Genomic DNA, 27,604 nt, shown 5'->3' with positions numbered 1-27,604 from the left:
TTCTAATTTCAAAGCCATCTGATTGAAATTTACTAAAAAAAATAACAGTTGAAAGAAAAATTTCAGAAAAATTAAATTGATATCATTGAATATATAAAATTTTTAATTTTGAAACAATGTAAAAAAATTTTCCAAACATTTTTTTTTTTTTTTTTTTTTTTTGAAATTTCTATGGAAAACAAAAGGAAAAATATTGGTTAATCTCTCATTGTCTGAAGCCGTTGCTGTTGACGAAGCTTTATTTCACTTATTAGATAATATTTATATTATGATTGTGTCACTTCAAAGAAATTTATTAAAATTTATAAAATGACGCAATTATAAAACACGTTATCAATAATAAAAATATATTTACAATCGTTATTATACGAGAAATTATATTATAATGCAAATTTTTCAATTTATAACATCATTTATTTATAAATGATAATATATGAATGACACAGAAATTTCACTTATTACCTCTTGTCGAATGGCAACAATCAAATGTAAACAAAACATACAAAACATCATACGTAACAATGTTTATAAATGTTATAATGGAATTCAAACCCATATCAAAGCATACAATCGTTAATTTTTTTTTCTTTCCGTATTAATTCAAGCATTAATTCCGTAGTAAGACTTTTACATCCCCTTTTATTATACATTCGTAATATATTCGCTTTTTAATTTGTAGTAGGCTAATTCAATGAATTCGTATTTTTAGTGGTATAAAAATAAAAAGGCAAAATATTTTTAATTGCATTTCATAAATCATTTAATAGCTTAAAACGTCAATAATGGGTCGAACAAACGGGTCGCCAAAGGCATCTAATTCTTTGAAACATTATATTAGTGCGTTGTAAGTGCTCTCCTGGCTTGTTTATGGTATATGAAATTTTAGTTATAAATATATGAAATTTTTAGTTATATTCTTTAAATTTATGATTCTTATCAATCAGCTTTGAAATGTAAACTCTCGGACTGTCATTCCCGCCTTACAAACACGACATCAACATGGTCTTATTAAAATAAGAATCTCGAAAAAGCTGTTAGTAAAAAATAACAATTTTCTCGAAATTTCATTTTTAATTTTATTATTGATAAATTGGACAGATATTGCAAAATTTGTACAATTTTCTAAAAAAAAAACACCAAAGTTTTCATTGGAGATCCTTTTACATGCTAAAGTTTTTTAAAGGAAAATCAAATTTAGATATTTAACTGCTCCTATATACTGACTTGATACGTATTATCCAATCGATAACTCGTTAGACCAAAATCTGGGACAGAGCAGCAGAAATTAGATTGTTCCGGTAACTTCTTTGGGCTGATTAGTTATTCTTAACTAATTTGACATTCGATTACCATATATTGATTTCCCCCTTCCTTTTTAAAACCGTGTTAAGCCATAATGTTACGGTTCGATTACTTTAAAAATCAATATTTAAGTTAAATAGTTAAAATAAAACATTTTTTTTAAGAATAGAAGCATAACGGATTTAAAATAAAATTTAATGCATTCATAAAATAAGAATAGGAACCCAAAGATTTACTAAGCATTGATTAAACTCCTGAAGCATAGAACGAACTCCAAAATCACATATAATTTATCTCCAAAATAACGTCCATCTGATAAAGTGTAACCTTTTGAATACGGTAGGAAATGACAGCCTATTAATTACCATCGGATGATTGACTGTTTGAGGTAGACGATTTTTTTTTTTTTTTTTTTTTTTTTTTGATAGCCGTGAGCAATTCAAAGACAACCGTAACCGTCCAGTTAAAAAGAAAGAAAAAAAAGCACATTGGAACAATTTGCCCTACGAGAAGAGAGGTTTAATAGATTGTGGGAATTTCATGCAAAGTTTTAAAAGAGCTTCCCGGGTTGAATTGTTGTTGATCGAAAAATAGATCATTCAAGTCAGCGCAACTGATGCGATTACAAAAGATGTGGCGAAAAGAAAAAGAACCTAGAATTTTCCGTGCCTCTTTCTTTCATTTTTCGTTTTTTGCTGTTCTTTTTTTAAGGTAATGATCAAGTTGAAGGTCTGGTAGTAACTAAATTGGCCTATTTTGAACAGGAATAGGTGTGAAAAAGTTTTTTTTTTCCTTCTTCTTTTCGTTGCTATTTTTACTCGTGTAAACTTGAAGATAAAAGTCAGATGGATCTAAAAGATAGAATTAGATTTGCTACACTTGAAGAAAATTGTTTAAATAACGCAGCTGCTTATTTTTCTTGAAAAACAAATTTTAAGATTAAATATATTGATACTTACCAGATAATGGTTAGAATTTAAACAAATATTGTAAATTTTTAATAATTCATGCCTGATTTTTTTAGAAATGAATACCACGCTATCAATTTATTATTATTTTTAATTTTTGTGGAGATGATTTGGATTGTTTGTTTTTAATTTTGTGGAAAAAAGGGCTCAGTTTGCTTTGTTTGTTTGTGTTGACTGACTTCGTTATTTTGTTAAATAAAAATAACATAATAGAATCCTGATTATTATTGTTTCTATGTGGCAATATCATAAATATATATTAACAGAAATTAAACTTTTATTATTTAATTATGAATATCTAATTCATTTTCATGCGATTTAAAAACTATTCTATTATATCATAGTGACAAAAGCAGGTTATTTATTAAAACTTTTATTCACAAAAAAATATTGTTTGTTACAGTTAGTATATTATGTTAAATATATTGTTCTAATATATTTGAAATATATTACTGAAATTACGTATTAATTTCAGTAATGTTTTTTATTTGTAATAAAAACTCATATAGAATAATTGATAATAGAATTTAAATAACAATAAAACTATACTTAGTAGAAAGATTAGGAAGTAATTATTAGAGATGATTAATTGCAAAGATTTAATTCTGCCATTGTTTTCATCCTTTTGATTTACTATTCATTTAATATTGATGTTGAAATTAAAATTTATTAAAGAATGAAATTGAATAATTCTGTAAATTTACTGATTAAATAACTTCGTTTTAAATTCTTTGAAACTAATATTCATATGCATGCTTAGTATTATGAATGATATTTTTTATGATCTTCGTTTAAAAAAACCGATGTCCAGATGATTAATTTTTCTTGTTAGACACCTTTTGCATTTGGCTTCATTCCAATTTTCCACTGATTCCATTTTGTAGAAGTCTAACCCTTCATTCATCCACTATAAATAAAGGAATAAAAGTTGTTCTTTTTTTTTTCCTAATTTCTATGAAGGACGGAACTTATTCTTTGCATTAATTGATTCTTGATTGTCATTTTGAAAAGATTCTACGTACCAATGAACAAGTAAATGATTATTTATATTATATTAGGATCATCAATTACGTCGTGATCAGAAAAAGAATGTTCAAGGCCGATCAATCTGAAGTAAGACACAAATTATAAGTTAGAACAAGACACAGTGTAGATTAAATTGTTTCTGTTATCATAGAACAGTACCATTTTTTGAGATGAAAAACAAATGAAATTTTTATAGTACAGGTAAGCAAACTGGCTTCCAAAAACAATTAGTCATTAACTTCTCTAGATCATAATATGGAGAAAGTCTACATTTCTTTTGAAAATATGCTAAGATCTAAATGTTTACTAAATTTTTTGAACGTGATTCTGACATTTGCGGAAGTAATTAATAAATTTGTACAGAATTTAGTGCTTAAAATGTCATGTGATATTACGCTTAATAAAGCTATGGGTCAGAACGAAACGCAATAGAATTCCGTTTAACCGAACTTCAATTATCCGAATAACATAATAATTCGAATGATTCTGAGGGATGAAAAAAGTCCGTAAACAAAATCTTTCTATGTAAAAACGAGAGCGAAACACGTGACTCTGATGGCTCTGACTGATAAAGCTGTGACATTTTAACCCTTTTTGATATAGAGTGATATTTTATACCTCTGAAACAAGTTCATACCACTCTAGTACAAATATATCTCATTAGGTTCTGAAGAATTGAATAGATACAGTTGCTTAGTATGTAAGTTGTACAATATAAACTAATATTTTTGTAATAATGAAACTGATTTATTATAACTAAATTTCGGTTGTTGTTGTTTTTTTTCGATAAAGAGATAACATTTTTTTTTAATCCTGAACTATCCAGGTATTTGGATAGAATTAGTAACGGTTATTTTTGATAATATGGAACTTCAGATTAATTTGATCTTTATCCCTGAAAAGTATAAAAACAAGCATTATTTCATGTATAGATGATAGGATCATGACCCAACAGTTTTAACTGTCAATCACAATAGTGTATTTATTAAGAAAATAAGCAAACAAAAGTCACAGCAGGTCGTAATCACACCCTTCTAATCATGAAAATTTCCTATACAATTCCACTTAAAGAAGTGCTGAGTTTTGAAATACTGTATTGTTTTGTGTTCCCAATGATCATATTTGAGTATCAATTAATCTATTCATTTAAACTTAATTTTGATTCTAAATTTGAGGTGGCATTTGGTTAGACATTACAGATAAAACTTTCTAAACTAAATTAAAGAAACCTACATGTTTTCTTGCATCCATCTTCGACTTCTTTGTCTCATTTCTATTACATGATTTTTACATGATGTGATGTTGCATGACGTGATGAGAATCGTTAGAATCTCGCTACCAGTACTTTTAGATAAGACATTTTATATATTTAAATACATCAGATTAGATCAGATGTTTAATGGATAGATAGGAGGAGTTTGTCTTCATCCCACTTCAAACATCCAGGTAAAAAATCTTGTTAAATGTTAATAATGGTTCTTCTTCAACTTGAAAAATTAACATCATTGCATCATCATCACTAAAAAAATTAACATAATTGAATCATTATTGCTAAAAAAAACTAACATCATTAAATCCTCATTACTAGAAAGTTAACATCGTTGATTCATCATTACTAAAAAATTAACATCATCATAAGTAAGAAATTGACATCATTGAATCCTCATTACTAAAAGCATAAACGTCATTTTGACAATAACATAGATTTGGCGTCGTTCATGTTTGAACGGCATAGTTTTAGTCCTAAAAGCGTAATGTTCAAGACAAGACAGCGAAAGGGCTGTCGCGGCTCTAAGCGTAAAACTTATAAGGGCCCTAATTTCTAATCATAAATTTGAGAATTCGCGTGCTTTAAGCGGATGCTGAAGCTATGAAAAGTTAAAACAAAAAATTATATATGTGCAGCTATATTCTATATGGTTTTTTTCCCTTGAAAATATTTATATATGGTATTTAGTTCTGCATTCCAAACGCGGTTGCAGGCCAAGAAGAATAACCTGAATTTCACATTTTTTTTATTTATACACTTCATCCCCTGGAATCTAACAAGATTTAGTGACATGAAACAACAATGTGATTTCTACCATATTTGATTCTATTCTATTATTTCTATTACATTTTAAACAGACATTAAATCAAAAAAATACTCTTGTACTTTGACCCTATTGAAAGATAAGCATATATATCAATATGCCATCTTAACAATGGGTGGGGTCACCATAATAACTTCGCAAAAGGGGCTGAACGCTTTGGAGCCGGCCCTGATCAAGGACATATCTGTCATCAAATGCGTCCAATCAACCTAATTCTGGTGAAAGGCGCTATTTTGCTTTACTGGATTCTGAATTATGAAGAGGCAGCAAATCGATAACAGTTTATGAAGAATTTCCAAAAGTCAATTCAATAAACCATATTTAATTGCAGTTACTACATTAATGGAAACTGCTCCCTATTTTCTTATAAAACAAGTCGCCATGGGTATGAAAATCAAATGAACCTTAAATTCCTTGATGTAGGTCGTAAAGCTGATAAAATGCGAAACCTTCCAACAATTGATCAAGTAACAACCATTTGTCAGTCAACTAATGAAAAGGCGATTGCAAACCGACACATTCTTTTAAGATGGGAAACTGGTGAAACGGAGATATAACCTGTCAGCATTTCAATTTGTAATGCTTTGTTTAACCCTCCTCCATTTCTTAAAGTACCCATAAACGGGAAAGTGAAATTGCAGTATTGTTCTTCAAGGGAATGTTAAATTACATTAAGCAAAACGGCATTATACACTTCCAGAATTCTCCGTGCAAATGGTATAAATTGTGAGAATTCCAATTTTGAAATTCTACTTAAAATCGAACAATCATTTAAATTTTAAAAATTTGCTGTAGTTTTTCGAGCATTTTATATTTGCATTATAAACATCTGATTTATAAAGTAATTATGATAATAACTTTAAAATATGTAAAAAATTAAAAAGTGGGAAATCAAATGAAGAAAAATATAGTTAAAACATTGTTTTATTAACTTAGCGAACAATAGGAAAAAAATTCTCTCAGCAAGCTGGAAGGCAAAGGTAGATTCCTTTACATGTAAGCTACTATCTGGCAACATAAATTATTGATGCTAGAAACAGTCCAAATGAGGGCTTCAAAATGACTTTTCAACCACTAACTTCTAAGATATTACAGTTATCGAAAAACTTTAAATGCAAAAGTTGTTTGTCTTAATGAGTGAGTAATTAATTTAAGTAATTGGATTTATTTTTCTCTATGCTCAATATCAAGAAAGTTATAGCTAAATGAAAATTTCCACCCACACCCTTAGAGCTAGATTGGCCATTTACGAACTCGTCCGAGACTTTTACAATTTTAACAATATGTTCCAAGCCAGTTAAAATCGAAACAAAATTACTCTAATTATCCTGTTTACAAGATAATGTGGACAAAGCGTTATACGCATATATATATATATATATATATATATATATATATATATATATATATAATATTGAACGGAGGGTGGTTTTGGGTTCTAGGGACCATGATCGGTAAAGAACTGAAGAAATAAATTTTTCCATAAATTTTTCATGAGAACCATTGCAATAGGGAAAAGTTTTCCTATAGGAATCTACCTAAAAGACATTAAACCGAATATATGGAGATCGAAAGAAAATTTTAAAAACCCGAGACACTGAAATTAGTACATTAAGAAAATTAAATTAAAATTATTATTATTATATAAATTCAGTACAATTATGAGTGTTTAAAATTCCTTGTCTTCTTATATTATTTTAATTCAAAATTTATTGTGATTCAATTGCATTGCCTTTTTATGAAGCCAGAAATATATTACGGATGTCATTAAAATTCCTTTATTTACTCAAAATATGCCTAACAGTGATTTTTATTTAATTATTTTGTTTACACAACAAGATATTATAAAATAAATCATTTACTATTTTTAACGTGTTTAAAAAAATACCTTTTAAAAATCTTTTTAAAAATTAATAATAATTTTACTTTATTGTTTTCCAAAAAATTCTCTCATTTCATATATAATTTATTTGCAGTTTTCGTTAAAAAAAAATCTCTTCATATCTCTGTAAATCAATTCATTTCCTATTTTTTGCGATCTAACAATTGCAAGAAACTTCCGCATCAAAACATGCTAAAAATTACGTTTCTACCACAAAATTTTTTCCCGAAAATGTATTGCACTAATGTTAAAAGTTGCCTTAAAGAGTACTCTACTCAATTTAAACCTCCTGCATCTTCATCTGCACCTATTGAGTTTCTACCAACCCCTAATAGCATCTCGCCGAAAAAGACACCCCAACATTGATTTAGCGCGTCTTACAGAAGAACGAGGTAGCGTCACTTCTTTTAAAACTCGACACCAATAAAGAAAACAAAAGATAGATAGTAGGGTCCTTTTCATTTACCTCTAACCAACTTTATGCCAATAATGCGTTCACCTAGCACGGAACCTTAGGTCGCCTGAGACTTTTATCAGGCTCAAACCTGCGTTAAAGACCGATAAATTGTATGCCTTCCTCAGAAATGGGGGGGGGGAGCCTCTTCCAATATTTTCCTGCTCTCAATATTGCTAATGGAAGGAGATAAGCCGAGTATCGAGCCGGTGGATGTGGTCCCAGAGCGCCCTGGTTTGTTTTCCGTCCATTGTTGAAGGATTCTTTTGTGATTTATCACTGCAATGGCAATAACAGGCAAAAGCGAAGTATTAGGATAAAAGGACCAAACATGATTCCCGTTTTTGTCTTTCTTGTAAACAAAAGAGTTTCGGTACGCCCCTTCCTTTTTTACCCCCTCGCTAAGACCAGAAGCTGATGTTGTCGGTGGAAGTTATTATGATGATGTCAGTCGGTAACTGAATCGAAATGATTGTTTATTGATTGGATAAAAGGTAAGATAAGACCATAACCGAGAGATTTTTGTTGTTGTTCATATAAAAATTTATGAATTTTGAATTCGCGGAAAGAGTAATGAGCGGGTTTAAACGATTTCTTCAAGTTCCATTTCAGGAAATTATATCTTCTGTTGCATGGACAACAATGTAGAAGCTGCCATGCCAACAACAACATTTTTCATAATAACAATGATTTTGAAAGAAATTGTCGTTCCATAACGTCAATGCTTTTATAACTTCAATTTAATAATTTTCATAGAGAAAAATAGCATTGGAAAGGGTATCATTAACTAAATACTTCTGGAAATAAAAATGAAGATAAATAATTTTTAAAAATTGGAATTTCTAAGAGCCAATAAATAAGCGAATTCAAAAAATAAAACCCAAACGATTTTAATTTTTTTTACCAATTTTAATTTTTAGCTAATGACAGAAAATGTATGTTGTTCGGTAACTTTAGTTTCATGAGGAAAAGTAGCATTATAAATAGCATCAATAAATGCATACTTCCCAAACTATTAAAAAATCGCGATAAATAATTAAAAACTTGCGATGTCTAAGAGACAATAAATAAGCAAATGGTATGCGTTTTGTACTGTCATTTTGAATTTTTACATCATTAATTAAATACAATGAAAGAGTGGGATTAGCTTATTTATCTAATTTCTATTTTTAATTTAATATTTTGTCTCATTTTGATAATGATATAACTGAGATATGACATCTGAATTGTAGCTACTTTCTCTCTATGTAACATCTGATACCAAAGATCATAAACTATTATATCTTAGTTAATTAGATATTAGTGTTGTTGTTTTTTTCAAAGAAATAACATGAATGTGCTTCATATGGACATATCTTTTTGAGACTGAATCGATGTTTTGTAACAAAATTCTTATTAAAGGTATTTAATGGGAAACGAAAATTTTGAACTCTCTTTTCATTTTTATCACACTTTTGTATATTATGTTATTTAATAAAATCTTTAAATGACATCTACCAATATTGCCCATTAAGAGAAATTTTCCTATATGACAATTAATATTTAAAAAGTCATTAAGTCTATTTTGTTTTCATATATGAAATTCATTTGTTTACAAATATAAAATAATTCTAAAATTAATTACACTTTAAAAACTCTAAAATCGTTTTAAAAATTTTAAATTCATTGACGAAGAATTATTTATTTTTACATATTTTACTTCAGAAAACTGAAAACGTTTAAAGATCCTAGCTTTCTTTTATTTATAGGGAAATCTACAGAAAGCATTTCAGAAATCTTGATAAAAAAGTTCTATTGAACAGATTTATATGTCAGAAAAAAATGAAATATTTCATAATTCTGATCTTGTAAGTTACTAAAAATGAAAGGGATAATTTAATAAAATGTCTAAGTTGATTGATGATAAAAACATGCCAAAGCTAATTTTCCTGCGCTCATTAAAACATTATCACTGCTGTTACATAATTTTTGTTTAGCACCATTATACGAGATTAAGTGAAAAAAAACAAAAATTAAATTTCAGTAATTAATGAAAAAAATTCTTTCTTCATTTCATGGTAATAATGATCATAAAATAATTTCAATCAACAAAAAGGAATAAAAAAGGCAAATACTTTAATGAGTTCACTCGTTTTATGTACTAAATAATAATATGAATTAACTTTAGTTGTAAAAAAAATTGTTATTGAAGAAAGGATTAAATTTCTAATTTAGAGAACCACATTTTTATTTATTTATTACTAAGATTATAACAAATAGCCATAGTTTTTTTAAAAATAAAGCTTTATCTTTCTTTTATTTAATAGATAACATTGTGCTAATACTTACGATGAAAAAATATTTTTACTAACCATTTTTAATTTTCCGTGTTCATGTATTCAAAACAAACACCGTTTGGAAATCCTCATCAAAAATACGTTTAAAAATCAATTATTTTTTCCATTAAATTACAGAAATTCAACACACTTAAGTGTTTGAAAATATGTTTGCAAAACAAACTTACTTTATATAAAAAAAGCTTTAAATATTGACAGAATTTTGTTTAGTAAAAGAATTATCTAATTTTTGGAATACTTCAATTTAAAAAATAAATTGAGTTGGTTCTTTACGAATTATATTCTATTCCTAAAGAAAAGACTGCCACGTTCTGATTAATATTTGGAAACAGAAATTTGAAAATTTTCTTTGAGTGATGTTATCTTTCTACCAAACGATCTAAATTTCGAAGTGACCGTCAATTCTGCCCTTGATTCATGGTTCGATCCGTAGTATCCCGCCTATCAGCATAATCGTCGCTTGAATTTCTAATGAATTCGCTTCGATGACATCAATGCAAATACTCGATGATAGATGGAATCCAAGCGATATAGATGCGTTAAATAACTTCATTTTCCGATTATACTGCCTTCAAGGGCGGATGTTGAATCCTGGTATGAGGCAAGTCACCTATTGAAATGTCAATATATTCATTTACACGATATAAAAGGCAAATGCAGTGTATAGTCAATGAAATAAAAGCTCGTTCATGACTACCGTCGTATGAAAGGTATTGACCCCTTTATTTTGAGAAAGAACGTCTTGTTTTAAAAGGATTTAAGAGGAATTTCAATCACAGCGATGTCTGAGTCAAATTAATTTATTTTTCTTCAGCAAAGCATTAGTTGTAGTTTTCTTTACGCGCATTTTTCACAATAAAAGCATTTTACATTCAGGTCTCCCGAAACTTTCTCGCATATTCGGTAATGAATGGACTTATGTGTTATTGTGTATTTGTACCATTTGGCATTATTAATCGTATGCCACTTGGCGTACAAAAACTACGAAAGAACATTTTTGAATGCTATCTTTGGCGATTAATTGCTGTAATGAGATTAATACAAAAGTAACAGAAAACCGAATGTGTATTTGGGACTTTATTATGACCAATGAAAACCAAAATATGTTACATATCTACAATTGCAATCACAAAATTATAGAACAAATCTCATCTATTTAAATCATTACGTTTTGAGTTATCGTGTTTTTATGTTTGTGAAATCACAGATGGATAGTGGCCTGATTTGGTTTCAAATTTGACACGTATCAACATGTACATCATGTTTTAGACGCGTTTTACCTAACAAGTTGAAACCAAAATTTAACTCAGAACGCTTATAATCACAAAATCAAATACCAAATTTGAATATTTAAGTCATTGCGTTCTCCAGTTATTTTATCTGCATGCTTTAAAAAGTACAAATCGACAGATGTTCAATCCTTTGCCGGATTTGGTTTCAAATTTGATATATATCAGCATTTCAAATGTTAAATCAGTGCACCAAATTTTACCCACCTAGCTCTCTTTGTTTTGTAGTTATGGTGCGAACTTGTATTGGGACAGCCGGGAAAAAACTTTCTTCTGTGGGTTTCGTTCAAAATTTGACAAAAATCTACAAATTTCGAGTTGTGTTGTGACTTATGGCAGTTTACAAGCCCGCTGACAGCAATTTAAGCCGAGGGAGCGTCTCTTGTTTTTTTCAGTAGCGCCAAGTAGGGCCAAGAGTACGAAATAGCTACTTCATGCATCACATTCCTTTCAACAACCCCTTTTTACAGGGAGGCACATTCACACACCTCCTAGATAGAACACAGAAGAAGAGCAACCATGCCCGAACCGGGACTCGAACTCGGGACGCCCAGATCACGGGGAAGACGCGCTACTCCTATCCCAGGACGCCGGCGCAAATTTGGAGTAAAGGAAATATACCAAATTTAATTTAACTAGAAAAAAAATATTTTTGAGTTATCGTTATCCCAGACAAACGGACATAAATATATTTTCCATGGAGACATAAATTCCAAAAATATTTTTCCGTGCTCTTAAAAGAATTCTGAAACCTGAAGTTTCGTTAAAATCTTGAGTTCGTTTTTATTTTATTTTGCAATTACAATTTTTCTTTTTTACAATTTGTCAATTACTTTATATTAGTATACGGTAAAGTAAAAATAAGGATTGTGTATGATTAAAAGGTTATGATTGACTCTTTAGGTTAAAAAAAATTCTCTAAAATGATCTAGACCCTTGTCAAGTTAGATAGATTATTGTAATCCGAAATAGTTCTCCAGTTTATGAATATCTATTCAAAGTGGCTAATTGGGAGGAATGATTTTAGTTCAAACACAAACCAAAAGTTGGGCCAGTTTCTCTTAAAAGTGCAGACGGTTACCTATCCTTAAATATATAGGAGCTAAATCAGCTCTTCACCTCAGATGCTCTCTCCTTCTTTTTTGAAAAAAAAATGGTACCGAAACCATCATTGAACCTATTATCTTCGTAACTTTGACAGTAGAATGGCAACACTTATTACCTTATCAAAAATAAAAATTCTCCTTCTGAAGAGCAATCTCAACCTAAACAATAACAACAATTATTCAATTCAATTCAATTTTGCACGCTTATTATTTAAGACAAGAAAGAAAGTGATTTTCGAAGATAAAAAATGTAAACATTCAAGTAATTAGAAATGAATCGTAATTTTTGCATTTTTAGCAGTCATTTTGGAGCTACTTATCACTCAAGAGTTATTTTCACATTAAAATTCAAAATTTTATCTTTTTAAATAAAAAAAAATTATTTCCATGCAGGTTGTTTTTCAGTTTTTACCAATTTCCCCAAATTAAAAAAAAATAATAATGGAAGAATTGTTGCGAATGTATTAGCATCATTCTAGAAAAGTGTTCAAATAAAAGCAGGTGATTAACAATTATTATTACGAATAAAAATTTGTTTCCATGTTTTTTAATGATAATTAACTAATTCTAATCCATTCATTTTCTGAAATTATCTATTGAAACTTTTTGTATATTTTAGTATTTCTGAACAAATTTGAAGAAATTATAGAGAAAATTAACTATCGACGGTTTAAAATCAAAAGTCTAGTTTAACTGTTATTCTCATTTGAATTTTTTTTAAGTTGCGATAAAAAGTTATTGGGAGATAAAAAGATTTTATAAATTTACAAAAGTGTATTATATATATATATATATAATATTATTATTATTATAGAAAATGAGTTTTTTCATAAAAAAATTAGATATGAAACTTTATCATTTCGAGCAGTTTTTGGTGTATCAACTCATCTGCGGGCGTGCTTGTGTGTGTGTGAAAGAGATTGAGATAGCTGAAGTTTGGCATTTTTCCATGATAACTTTCGAAAATATTATAGTACAGAAAAAAAAATTTAATTTAAAAATATCATTTAATAGTCGCGCAAAATTTTACTAAATTTTGGAAACTTTTTAAAAATATTTTAATTATTGTCTGAATTTCAACTCATTTTCATAGTTTCATCCATTATCTGATCGCATTATATTCTTTCTATATGAATATCAGTGTGCTTAAAGATGTATAAAAAAGTAAAGTCACAATTCTGCAAAATGTATAAGATTGTTGAACAACACATTTGCAATTTTAATAGCTCTGTGGTATCATGGGATGGGTCTCCATTGAAAAGTTTCTTGTACACAAAAAGCGAAGCATATATATAAGATAATTAAAGTACCACATCTTTAATATCTGACAATTTGACGATAACATAGATATGAAGTTATATCCAAACGATTTAACTGAAATTAAAATAAATCAATATTCCCGGCAATTAGATGATCCCCACAGGCGATTCATTTAAAAATAAATATTGTTTTCTCAAATTGGGTTATTTTTTTAATTTAAATTAATTTAATCTCTAAACAATTAAATGGATTTCCTCTCAAAATACTTCTACCCTAGGTACGATTTCTGGAGTAAAATTGTTTAAATGCTTTAAAACATGAGACTCTTTTTACTACCTGTTATTAAACCATCCAGTGTGTGATTCTCTTTATCACTAAGTTACAAGTAACCTATGATCAACTTCTTTTTTTCAGTATATTATGTTATTACATGAAAAACATTGCAATAAACTTGTTATTTGGTATTTTATAAACCCTGAAGGAATAAAAATTTAATCTTTATGCATCGAACAATAACGTTCTATATTCAGATTTCCCAATGCGATATGGTTCAGCTCGCCAGTAAACAACAAGACGACTGACATTTACTTTAGGATAATAAAACTAACTGCATGCGGTCTCTAAAATGGCGCTCTCTGTCTTCGGGCCATGCGAATTTGTCTGCTAACGATGTATGTCAGTGCGATCGACACGAATGACTAATGTGCTTTCGTTCTTTTTCTCTTCCAGATATTCATAGGACTACTGGAGTGTGCAGTCACAATTACTATTCTAGAACTTCGAACCACACGCATAAAACGCGAGGAGAAATTTTGAAAACAAAAGACTGAAGAAAAGAGAAAGAACGACGTCTGAAATACGATAATGAGCTCCAGAAGCGGTACCGCACTGATATTTCAAATAAATTTCCCTGTTCTGGTGCTCATAACAGGTGTCACGTGGGAGAAAAGTTGAAGAAGAGAGAAGCGAAACAAAAAGTAAAGTGAAGAGAAGAGAGGGGAAGAAAAAAAAGAAGTAAAGTCTACGTCGTCCGCAAAAAAAAAAAAAGAAATAAAATAATAATAATAAAAAGAAAAGGGAAAAAAAAACGCAAATCGTCATGTTTTGGAAGAACCGGCACGCGTGGTGACGTCACAGCGCTGCCATTGGACACGGATTGAGGTAACGTCAGCGGCGGAAAAATAAGTGATTCGAAACACGGAAAGGGGGGAAAAAGCGATACATTGTACCTTTCCCGGTGGAATATAGCGGAAGAGAATGGAAGTCTCCTCTTCAGTCATCGTGATTCTCCCCAGCAAGACGGTCTTTCACCTTGATCCGCGGACCAGTCTCCACTTGGACTGACTACTCTCATTTCTGGGGTTGTCATGAAGCTCATGGTGTGAGTGTCAACACACAAGCCGGCGATCAAAACATGTGGTGGTTCGCGGTGTACCTATGGATTCTCGTCGCTGCCCAAAGCCCACCGGCTGGGACCTCCACCACGAATTGTCGAGTGACGATGAAAGAACCTCGTGGTGTCATCACCACCCCAAACTTTCCTGATCCTTATCCCGTTCCGATCAGCTGTCAGTGGGTGATCGAAGCACCCTCGGACAAAGTAATCGCTGTTTATTTCACCCAATTCTACATGCGGGAGGGTCTTCAGGCGACGGAATATGCATACTACTCGCCAAATGTCAAGATGGGCAAGGCCGAATTTGGGACCATCAGTTCCGAGCGCGAGCCCACCTACCTGGTCAGCAATAAGCCAGTTCTGGTGCTGGACTTCAACGTCCGGGAGGTGGCCAACATCCACATGAGGGTGCGGGAGTACCTGTTGGATGTGTTCGGATTTAATATCACTTATGAGTTCTTGTCCAAGAACGAGAGTGTGAGAAAAGATGCGTGCCTGTACCATCATTGTTCCTTTACCGGCAATTGTTACGCTAGTGCGGGATTTGACAAATATTATTGCAATTGCTTTTCTAAGTATTTCGGTGAGGAATGCCAGTACGATGCGGAATGTGGACCTGATGCTGGCAGGAATATGTGCCTGAATGGCGGCACCTGCAGGTATGTCATATTTTTCATTTATTATTCTCTCTACTTGTACGAAGTTTCATAATCTGTTTCCAGGTGCTTTTCTTTCAAAATTGTATTTCGTCCAGTGTTTGCGTAAAAGCTAAGCTAGTTTGTTTCTGCTTATGTTTCTATATTTTCTTCATCGTCGAGTTAAAGAAATTTAGATTTGATGTTTCGCTTGAATATATATAAGGTTCTTTTGTATATAATTTGGTGATATCAGTATTTAATACTAATAAAACAAAAAGGAAAAATGTTTGACTAAAAATAATTAAATTAAATATTTTGGTTGTTGTTGATTTGTTGAACATTTGATTGGTTGTTTCGCTTGAATAAGTATAAAGTTCAATCTTTGTATATAATTTGGTGATTTCAATATTTAATGCTAATAAAACAAAAGCAAAAAATGTTCGACTAAAAATAATTAAATTAAACATTTTGGAGCGTTTCCAATAAAAATTATATATATATAGGAGATTCGAATGCCTATTCCAAAACATTGTAGCTTGATAATTGTTAGAAATTGTTTCGTCTACCTTTTATTTTTAAAATTCACTTTTAATAGTGATAGCGTGTAAACAATTCATTTTTAATTACTACCATACTTAGAACGTGCGCTTGTACAAAATCATTTACTATAATGATGCAAAGTATGGATATCAAATATATTGCATTTTTTTTTTTTTTTTTTTTTTTTTTTTGCGAAGAAACTGCTTAAAATTTTGTTACAAGAGATTGTTTTCCTGTTCAAATTTCTGTTCGATAAATTAATATTGTATTTTTCACAGAGAATTTACATTTTTTTAACATTAAATAGACTCATAAAATATTATAAATAAGTTTAATACTTTAATAGTGCAATTTTTCAAAATTCACTCTTAATTTTTATTTTTAAACTGGAAAAAGTTTAGAAAATTCCTAATAGAAATAAAAATATATAAAATGTCTATTCCGAAACATTGTGGCATGATAATTGTTGGAAATTGATTCCTGTGCTTTTTATTTTTAAAAGGCACTCTTAACAACGATAGAGTGTAAACAGTCCATTATTAATTATTACAATAGCATGCACATACGAAATGTGCCTAATATATAATTACAACGTATTTATAAGTAAATGTATTTACTATAACGATGAAAAGTATGGATGCAAAATATATTGAAAAGCGTTTTGATATTATTTTTAAATTCGAAAAAAAAAATTGTACCGAAACAACTTAGCATTACTGAAAAGCCTATCTTTTGCATTTTAATAATAATGTTAAAAAAAATTGTAAAATAATATACTCAATATTTTTATAGAAAAACGTTAAAATGTCTATTAGTTTTTAATCAAAAATACAATTAAAATTTTGAAAATTCTTTCTTAGTAAACACTTACTAACCCTATTTTGATTACCCACTTAATTGAAGTTTTGTAAATTCCACGATCCGAGTTGTAAAGAATTTTATGTGATTTTTAATCATGTATGTTGCTTATGCATTTTATATGTTGTATCCCAGTTTCTAAACGTTATCATGTTTAAAAAATTTGGAAAAATTTCTCCATTTTATTTATTTAATAAATTATATTTATAAATCAGTTCTGTTCTGCTGTTTAATTTAATTTCTTATAGCTAAAAATTTTAAATGAATCGTACTGAAAAATTAGGTTAAGAACGTTATATGTAAGGAAAAGTAAAAGAAATATGATTCATTTTAACATTATTTGCTTTCTGTATGCTTAAATTTATTTTTAATGAAATTTAATGTTTATACATACTTCTATTTTCTTAAAAACATTGTTATTTTTGAATCAAAAAATTCAAAGAGAAGACACTGATTTAATTTATTTTTCTCTTAGATCTTGTGCGAATAAATTGTTTACAAAATATTTTTTTTGTTCAAAAATGCATAAAATCACGATAGTTTAATATAGCATTTTTAACAGAGAATTTACATTTAATAGATTCATAAAATATTATAAATAAGTTTAATAATTTAATTGTGTACTTTTCATACAAAGTAAACATTTCACTTTATATTATTTAAGATAGAAAGATTATCCTTAAAAATTATCTAGGATTATTATAATTCCAATTTTCATCTTTATTTGAATGTTATATTAAAAAATAATTTTTCTGCATCTTATATTTTAAATTTACTAAACTAGAATCTGACAGAAAATGAATAATTCCTCTGAATAAATGCTTTCATAAATAAGTACGGTCGTTACTTTTATAGCTGTCACTTATTTATGTTCAGCTGCTACTTCGAATGGCACGATCTTAAAAGAGTCCAGTTATATTTAAGCTCCTTTATTCATCTCACGTACATGTAAATTGCTATAAATATCACAACGATGAAACAATCAGAGACACAACGCCGGACTAAAAATTATACAATTTATTTATTCGTGCTAATAAATTAAACTTGACAATATAAACGTGTATATAGTATCTAATTGAATTATTAATTAATTTTCAATTATCGATTAAATCATCGGTAATTTATTGTTATTTTGTTTCATTAAAGCATTGCAACAAATTTGAAATTGGTATTGGTTATTTTATCGGTTTGTGAACATTTTATTGTTATATTTTGAAAGATGCGGATAAAATTTTGAAGTTAGAAAATTAGTAAGAAATACTGAAATAATTTTTGTAAAACGAAATACGAATAAAAATATTTTCTGTCTACACTTACTAGATTATGTATGTAATAGCAAATAAATATAATTAATCTGTTGATAATGTATAATTTTCGGTGATTATTCAAAATTATCGTAATTATATATAATTGCTAATTTACTACATTTATCGTAACATATATATAATATTGGGGTTTATTATTTTGACTATAAAATATAAATGTTACAGTGAACGATCTAAATCTGGCAACATCGACACTCTGCAGAGAATGTCACCATTCGACATTCAATCGAGAATACCGACATTCTCTAATGTGGTCATTCACAATAATTATATATATATAATAAAAGCATTAATTTTGAAACAGAGTCGTGGCCGAAGTCAGAGAAGACACTCTGAATTTTTAACTTCATTTTATTTCCATCCCGGGAGGCATGATTTTTTGTACAAGCAGAAGCGATGAGCACAACACAGAACGACACAACACGAAATGATTAAAAGCTAATTGAATTTTTTCCCCCTGTGAATATATACGGGAGATTTTAATAGGGATTTCAAACACGTGTCAGTCACAGATAAGGGAATCATACGGATATTTCAGATGAATTTGCTTTGATTGGAAATATTTTATCCTTTCACTCGGAGTGTGGGAACTTGTCTGCTTTTCACCGATTTAGCCATTTTAGAACTCGTGTTGCATTAATTAAATAGAAAAAATGGAATGGGATCAGAGAATAAGAGAATATTTTAGAATGAAATTAATACGGGCTAATTTAAGACAAAACTTTGAAAATTAATTAGAATTGAAATTACTTTTTAAAATATTCATTACGTATATATATGAATGGTGACATTCTAAGGAGAGTGTCGATGTTGACAGACTTAGACCTTTCACTGTACATATAGATTTTATAATCAATATGATAAACTATTTATTATTAATAGCCAATCAATGTGATAAATAAATTAATTATTTCAGTCAGCTATTATTTATAATGACCAGTTAATAGTGATTCGACTGGCTATAACATTTATGTTTTATTCAAACTTTTAGAAAGATTTCTTTTAGAATTCTTAAGGTATTTTTTATTTTAATTTATGTTTTACATGTCTTTTTTTAATGTAGTTCCTAAAAAATGAACCCATTAAAAAATACAGCTAGAAATATAATTATTATAGAAATATCTTAAAGCGGAGTAAAATTCCTTCTAATTTCGAAGATGATTCGAGGGGAAGGGGAGGGTAGCTAATCAAAAAAGAGCCAATCTGATTTTCCTGTAAAGTGCGCAAAAAAATCTGAATGACCGGCTTCAATTCGCTGTAATTAAGATTGAGTCCTAAGGGTCATCAGCGGCCAAGGCATAAGCCCTGCCAAAGGAGGTACGCTCCGTCATTGGTAAGGAGTAGCTACATCACATCATTTTTGTTACCCATCAGGGTGGTGAGAACCAATTACCATACCGGGATCTTCACATCATCATGTCTGAGAGGCCTCCTGATAGGAGAAGAATGGGGAAAGGAAATTTTTAATTTTCTCATAACTCTTTATTAAATTAATCTAGACGCATTATTTCAATTAGGAGATTCATTTCAGTGAACACTTTTTGATGAAATGATGAAAGTTTTATATCCGCCATCCTTAAGAAGTTAAGAAATAATAATCCATCTCGTAAATACAATTATCGTAAAATTCTGCTGTTCTTAGCTCGTAAGAGGTACGGTGACCTTTTGAGAATGTCTTAAGCTCGCGATCAGAGGTTTACAGTTTCGAGACTCGATCCGACGGAATAGACGATGAATAGACAATTAGTAGTACGAAAAGAAATCGGCCTCCATCTTCCATGTTTGAATTTTTAATACGTTTTTCTATATGTCTATAGTGCTATATTCAGCTCAAAAAAATTATAATAACATTACTTTGATCTCGAAAAATATTTTTGATTTTTTTTTTGTACTAAAATGTTTGATAACAATGGTAAATTTTCTAGCTATAAAAGTATATTGGATTCTTTATCAAAAAGACCTTCAAAAACAGTTTTAAAACAGGCTTTATGATTTTAAGACAAAAGAAATGTTTTCTAATCACATTTTATTACGAATATCTTGCTTATCTTGCCTTTTAAAAACAAAAGAAATTCAAGAGATATTTCGAATTTATTCGGTCCTATTTGAAAGAGGATTTTATTCCCTCGATCTAAACGTTTTTATTTTTTTATTTTTTTGATGTAGTTACTTTGCCATCAAAATGAAAAGATTTTTGATAAGGATGTTATATCCTCAGTTCGGTCTGTTACTTCTACAGGAAAAAAAGCGAATTCATCTAAAAAATGAACTTGGAATTCTGATATGGAAGTTTTTCCTCTTCAAATTTAAATGTAAGATATGTTTGTTCTTAAATCATTGATTTTTTTTCCTTTTATCAAACCATTGTCCTAAGCTGATTATGTGATTACCGTGTTTAGTAATTCTGCTCACACCACAACATTGCCAAAAAGACAGAAGACAAAAATCTGAGATAAATGCATTGTTATTTATCCTCTGTCACAGGAAAAAGTATTTTCCTTATGAGCGATTCATTTGCTGTACAAATAAATTTTTATCCTTGTTATACAAATTAATAAAGAGTTATACCACTAAAACTTTAAGTTTTCAACTTTATGGCAGAGCTTTCAGAGTTTCAACTTTATGGCAACCTTATGGCAGATGGCAAATTTCCATCATAACATATAGTGAACAACAAATTGTACTCAAAACAGGTGTACTGTAAATTAGTTGTTGCTGGCAACTTTTTTCACAACTATTGCGTAATAACAAATGTAGCTGTCAAAAAAATTAAATGTCACAATCATTATAACGGATGATTTGAACTTGTCATTCCGCTGTTTGTTGTGGTCGGAAGAAACGTGCAATTTCTTAAATATTTTTTATAACGAATCCGAGATTTTTTTTCTGATAAAAGTGATAATGAGTGGAGAAAATTAGAAAAGAGGGATATTTAAGATTTTGTACTGAGCTTAACATGTAATTTTGCATGATGATGGATATTTCCATCATACTTTCTCTTTTAATTATTTTATATTATATATTTATGCCAGGATTTTTTTGAACATTTTTTCTTTAATCTAGAGCATGAATTATATCACCCTGATTTATTTCACAAAAAAAAAAGAAAAAATCATGCGAAGAAGAGTTAAATTTATTATTGTACCCTAAGGGGATAGACATGGCGGATATAATTATTCTTTCAGTTGCTTGTAAATCGGGGAAAGCCCTTTCTTGTTTCTAATACAAAATTCTTCTTTTAAGAAAGTATTTTGAAATTTTAATTCCTTGTTATTTAAAGATCAAAGGAATATAGAAACATTCAATCTTTCTAAATGCATGATGTTTTTTGCTATAATTTAATAATATAATTATTTATATAATTAAAATATTAATGAAATTGTTCCCACTCATTGGCTCCCTCACACTGAAAATGAATTTCAGATGTAACGAATATTTATATGAGGCTGCTGAGCGGAACCAGCAGAAGTATAACCCCTTAATATAATTTAAGTTTCATAATATTTAGCATAAGTCGCCTTTGGTGATTAGCTATGTCAATGGGAATGTTAGTTATTTTTAATTTCAATTAAATCTCTTCATTCGATGTCTTTTAATTCATCTGAGAAGTTAATTTTAAACATCAAATAGTATTTAAAACTATGCAATTTGAAGAGCTATACTGTGCGTGGACTTTCCATATGAAGTCGAATATCATGGCGTCCTCTAAAACTTAAATGCCTAGGTACGTCATATTTATTGTAATGCGATTTCACTTTCTGATTCCTCGTGCAATCAGCGCATCTGATGAGCAGAGTCGTTCTTCTCGGCTTTAAATAACGGAAGAAAATCACGCGATAATATATTTTACAAAACAATGAAAATGATTAGAATTTCTTTGCAACAATGAAATATAGTGTTGCCAATTATGGAAAAAAACTTTAATAAAAACAGTAAATTTTAGGGAAAGTTTGCACGACGACTAAATAAGTATCATTAAAATGACAGTATTTTGACTTGGAACATAATATAAAAACAAATTTTGTGGGATATTTTTATAATCTGTCATGGAAAACGTCAAAATAGTCATTCATTCTTATTTAATTTAAAAATCAAAAAAGCAGCTCCGAGGTGTACCCTGCTATTCTCCAAAGCAGCTTTTAGTCAAATGACTCGTCCTGTAATGCGCCATCAAGCACTCACGCACGCACGCACGCACGCACGCACGCACATATATACAAACACACACATTAGCCTTTATTATTAGTAGAGATGACGCATAACATTAGTTAACTTTTCTACTTTTCTCAAATTCCACTTTCTTTTAAATGCAAGCCATAAATTTGACAAAATTTATTTCTGGCAAAGGTTTATAAAATACGGCCATTCAAGAACATATACATGAAATTATTTATTTGCTACAAATCTTTTTAAAAAAAAAAGAAAAAAAAAACTTGCCACCACTGAAAAAAAAAGAACAAATAGCTTTTTGACGAAAATAAGTCTCTTTTCTTTCTTATTTTTACACATTTTTATAAACCTTGTAACAATTCTATATATTTTGACAATCCCTCCAAATTATTTTCAACCAATAACCCGCAATTTCCCATCCAATCCCAGACAACAATACTGATATTCCAATGGATTTCCTTTCGAACCCGTTTCCGCGATGCACTTCGATTGGATGCACCTACACCACGGATCTGAAAACCAGCAGCGTGACTCTCGGATGAGGCGAAAACTTTGGGACTGTTTATTTTCATGCATTCGATGCCTTGGAGTTAAGACGTTCTGCACGGCTGGACTGAAAGGTGTCTTAGAAGAATGTTGGCCGCATTCGTTCAGTCAGAAAATGGTGCCATAAATAGCAGTAAAGGTGGATAAAAATATTTGTTATGCATCTTTTTTTCTTCCGAGTTTTATCATTCTTAAAATCTCAATATCCCGATTTCTGGTGTGAAGAGTTTCTTTTAAGATTTTGGCAGATTGAACGAAGTGTAGTCATTGTTACTTCAAATTATTCAAAGAAAGAGGGTAGATTTAATATATGATTTCCTAATGAACGACAATGTATAGAGGAAAGTTCAAATTTACTTTTTTGCATTTGTATAATCCCGGTGGAAAGCATTATTGTAGTTTGTTTATGAGAAAGGACACTGGGACAGGAAAAGTTGTTTTGTATGCGGTAGTGCAAAAAGTGAATCCATCACTGCATTGTTGCACATTTTGTTGTAAATTCAAGAAAGAGCTACATAGTTATAAAAAATGTACCGCTTATTGAAGAAATTCGTAGAAGAGGATTGCATACATAAATGGAAAATCTCTTGTCTTGCTTACACGTGATATTTATACTATGTCGTCCGGCGATAGCACGTTCGTATCCCTCAAAACTTTTTGATCTAATGATAACTAAATTAGTCTTGACCCGTTTTACCTACGCCAAAAAAAAGACGTCTGAATAGTGTTAAAATATTGAGCACATGCTAACATAGCCTCGGGAATCTACCATCAGAAAAAGCAAAGAAAGAGTTTCGATAACAACGGTATACTGTGTGTTTAAATCTTATTCATGCTATTTTCAAAATTTGTAAGATAGAAATATTACAATAGTGAGTTCAATAACCAAAGACAGATAGTTTGGTGTGGTAAGAAGAAGACTAATTCGACTTTTGTTCGTATAACATATAGAAACCATTTTGAGCTTGCACCCATTGAACCCATTTTGAACGTGAGCCCATAAAAGCCACTTTGAACTTGTATTCATGGAACCCATTTTGAACTTGAACCTATGAAACCGATAAATCCCATTTTGAACGGAATCCATTTTGAATTTAAAACCATGGAACCTATTTTGAACTTAATCCGTAAAACCCGTTTCAATTTTCAACCCATGGACCTTATTGTGAACATGAATCCATAGAATCCCTTCTGAATGAAATTCATTTTAAACATGAGCCCATGGAATCCATTTTGAACTTGAGCCCATGGAACCCATTTTGAATTTAAGCCCATGAAACCGATTTTGAATTTCAACCAATAGAACCTATTTTGAACATTAATCCATAGAACACATTTTGAATGAAACCCATGTTGAACTTGAGCTTATGGAACCCATTTTGAACTTGAGCCCATAGAACTTATTTTGAATATGAACCCAAAAAAAGACATTTCGAATTTCAACCCATGTGACTTATTTTGAACATGAACCCGTAGAATCCATTTTGAATGAAACACATTTTGAACATGAACCCTTAGAATCCATTTTGAATGAAACACATTTTGAACATGAATCCGTAGAATCCATTTTGAATGAAACACATTTTGAACTCACTGAAAACTTTGAATATCCCTCTGTGATATATCGTTTGTTGTTGTTGCTCATTAAAAGAAAGTATTTAAATCTGTTTCTTCTTTTTAAATAATCTCATATGCTTTCTTTTTTATATTACTTTCTTCGTCACTATATTTTGGAGCACAAAATGTGCACGACTTTGAAAATAAAAATCTGAGCATTTGAGGCGGTCATAATATTTCTATTATATACGAGTAATTGTTGGAAGGACCACTCTATCCCTAATTAAATTATTTTTTTATTCATCATCGCTTTTTCTTTGTCTAAATTGTTTATGTAAACAATTACAATGAATTTGTCCCGATACTGTTCTTGTAATTAGATCGTAAACAACTATATTATAATTATAATCATTTCGTGCATAAAACAGTCTGAATTATTTTAAATTTACTCAAGTAAAAGCAATTTTTTCTAATCACTTTTCAAGTTACACAACATTTTAAAGATGTTATTTACTTAACAAGATTTCTTATTTACTTTTAAGACAAACAAAAAAAAATCAAAAAAATGTGAAATCCATTTTAGGAAGTCTTTAAATTTTCTAGCAAGCTCCCACCTTTATTCGTGCTTTGGGATACCAAACTGGATTAATTCTTTTTTTGTTGTTGTTGCAAGCACACAAAAAAAATAATAATAATTCAACGGAAAAGAGTTGCTGGAGGCCATTTTCGTCAAAAATAATATTTCTGTTAATAAAAGAGTTGAAGCAACAAAGTTCTTTCTTGTTTACTTTATAACTCAGTGTTAAATCCGGGCTTCAAGAACTCGTTACTTTTATGCGACCGCCCTTCCCTTTTCTTTAAAAATCATGTTATTGTTCTATACGTCGCAGTTGTTCAGCAGTAAAAGCAACAGAACATAATGTCATTAAAGTTAAGTAAGTAACATCTGGGAGGTCCCGAAATTGTGAATAAACATTTTGGACTATTTTGAACAAAAGTGAGTGGTTAAACTTGAGTGGTTATGGAAGTATTTTATATTTACATTTGCACAGCGCTTGTTTTAATTTTGTTAAGATATGTGGCAATGTTCCGGAGAAATTTCCAGCGAAATGTTAAAAATGCTTATATTGTCTAATTGATAACATTTTCTGGAAGCACTTCTGAAGCAAAAATATATCTGTTAAAGTTCAAAAGTATTTTGTAAATTGTATGTTTATACACACATATATAATTAATAATTTCTAATTAATTAACGCTCTAAAAATTGGTTTCTTATCGATTGAATTCTGTCTTCATTGTAACTTTAACTTCTAAGTTGCGCAGAATATTAAATTTCCCACGGATTTTAAACACTTAGAGGAGAAATTATTTTCTGAATTTATATAAGCTCAGTACATTTTCTTTCTTGCTCTCTGCTTTCCTATTCCAGTCTCTTCATTGTTATGGTCATGGCTTCGAGAAAAAAAAAACTCCTAAAACCTTGACTATATCGTTCAAGCATAAAGAAATCTGTATAATGTGAATAAAAAGAAGAATATAGCAAAATTCTTCGAGTGTTGTTTATGAAATGAATTTTTGAGTTTCTTATAAGTAAATTTAAAACTATACTACCTAGTTCTTTTTTAATTCTTACTTAAATACTGGGATTCGACTAATAAATATTTTTTTTTTTTTTTTTGCTTTATGAAGCAATAAAAACTACTCTAAAATTCTGTCGGATGCAATTTCAGCTGAAAAATCGTATGTGAAATAAATTTTATTTGAACCTTTTTATCACATGATTTTTTTCTGCAAAAAATTAAGAATAAATAAATTCAATGAATAAGCTTATTGAAAGCCATTTTCGTCAAAAATATTATTTTTACAATATTTTTGTCAAATGCAGTTTCAACATAAAATCATTGATGAAATCGATTATTCTTAAAATTTTGTATTATTTGAAAATTTTTTATGATAGAAAAACTCTAATTCTATTATTTTTTTGAAAATTGTACATAACTACGGATTTGTGTGTTTTGTTTCTTAGGATGCAGGCATAAAATTATGATAAAAATAATTTTCTATTGCAATCAGGGAAAGTTACATAACATATTTAATTGAAAAAGAACTACAGGCTCTTAAATTCAGAAAACACATTTCAAGTTGAATTCATCTTTAAATATTTGCAACTTCGAAATACGTACTCTGAAATTCTATTATAAAGAAGAGAAAAAAAATTTGATTTGTATTTAGAAATCCTGCCTAGTGAAACTAAAGATAAACTTTTATAACTTGAGTAATAAAAAAAATTAGGAAAAAGCATATTTAAAATCTAGAAAATATATTTTTATAATAAATGAAAAATAAAGAAATGAAACAAAATCAGATGTCTTTATATTTCGAGAATAATATTTTTACCGCATGAAAGGTGATTTTAAACTTAAAATTTTAATCAAATACAAAATATAAAACTCTTTCAGTATATAAACTAAAGTACCATACTACTATTTGTCAGAGATATTTTTTGATGTCAAGGTTTGATGGTTTATTAAACTTATATTTCGTGCGTGAAATTTCATGCAGGAAAAGAAATTCATTTTTTTTTACTACCATTTGGAAATAAAATAATTATTTAATACAACAAAAAAAATGTTTTCTGGAGTCGAGGAAATGGCATATTTTCCATAATGTAGATATTTTATTGCAATTTATGTATAAACTATTTTCTTCCCGAATAAAATTATGCATGTATTATAAAAATGGCCCACCACATATATTGTTAATGATCAGTTGTCACACATACATGCGAATTGCATGGTTGAAAAGACATTCGTAATTTTAATTATTTTTGACATTTTTTTTGTCATTTTAACATTTTT

The 27,604-nt window shown here is 29.4% G+C and overlaps 1 protein-coding gene and 1 long non-coding RNA gene across 3 annotated transcripts in view; both read left to right on the top strand.

Moving 5' to 3' along the window:
- The window catches only part of LOC129966929 (uncharacterized), a 139,510-nt gene extending 124,957 nt beyond the window's left edge, over positions 1-14,553 (top strand). Inside the window, exon 3 of the long non-coding RNA XR_008784316.1 lies at positions 14,446-14,553. This is a non-coding gene — a long non-coding RNA (uncharacterized LOC129966929). The remainder of the gene's footprint in view (positions 1-14,445) is intronic.
- A 255-nt stretch (positions 14,554-14,808) lies between these two features.
- The window catches only part of LOC129965565 (uncharacterized), a 240,866-nt gene continuing 228,070 nt past the window's right edge, over positions 14,809-27,604 (top strand). The window contains exon 1 of one of the 2 annotated variants that reach the window (XM_056079567.1): positions 14,809-15,771. In XM_056079567.1, coding sequence (XP_055935542.1) covers positions 15,131-15,771 — 641 coding nt within the window. In that variant the 5' untranslated portion in view covers positions 14,809-15,130. The remainder of the gene's footprint in view (positions 15,772-27,604) is intronic. The other variant, XM_056079568.1, reaches the window with a different exon arrangement.

The sequence above is a fragment of the Argiope bruennichi genome, chromosome 4, assembly GCF_947563725.1.
Source record: "Argiope bruennichi chromosome 4, qqArgBrue1.1, whole genome shotgun sequence".
NCBI classification, from domain to species: domain Eukaryota; kingdom Metazoa; phylum Arthropoda; class Arachnida; order Araneae; family Araneidae; genus Argiope; species Argiope bruennichi.
This window is presented reverse-complemented; position numbering and strand designations above follow the sequence as displayed.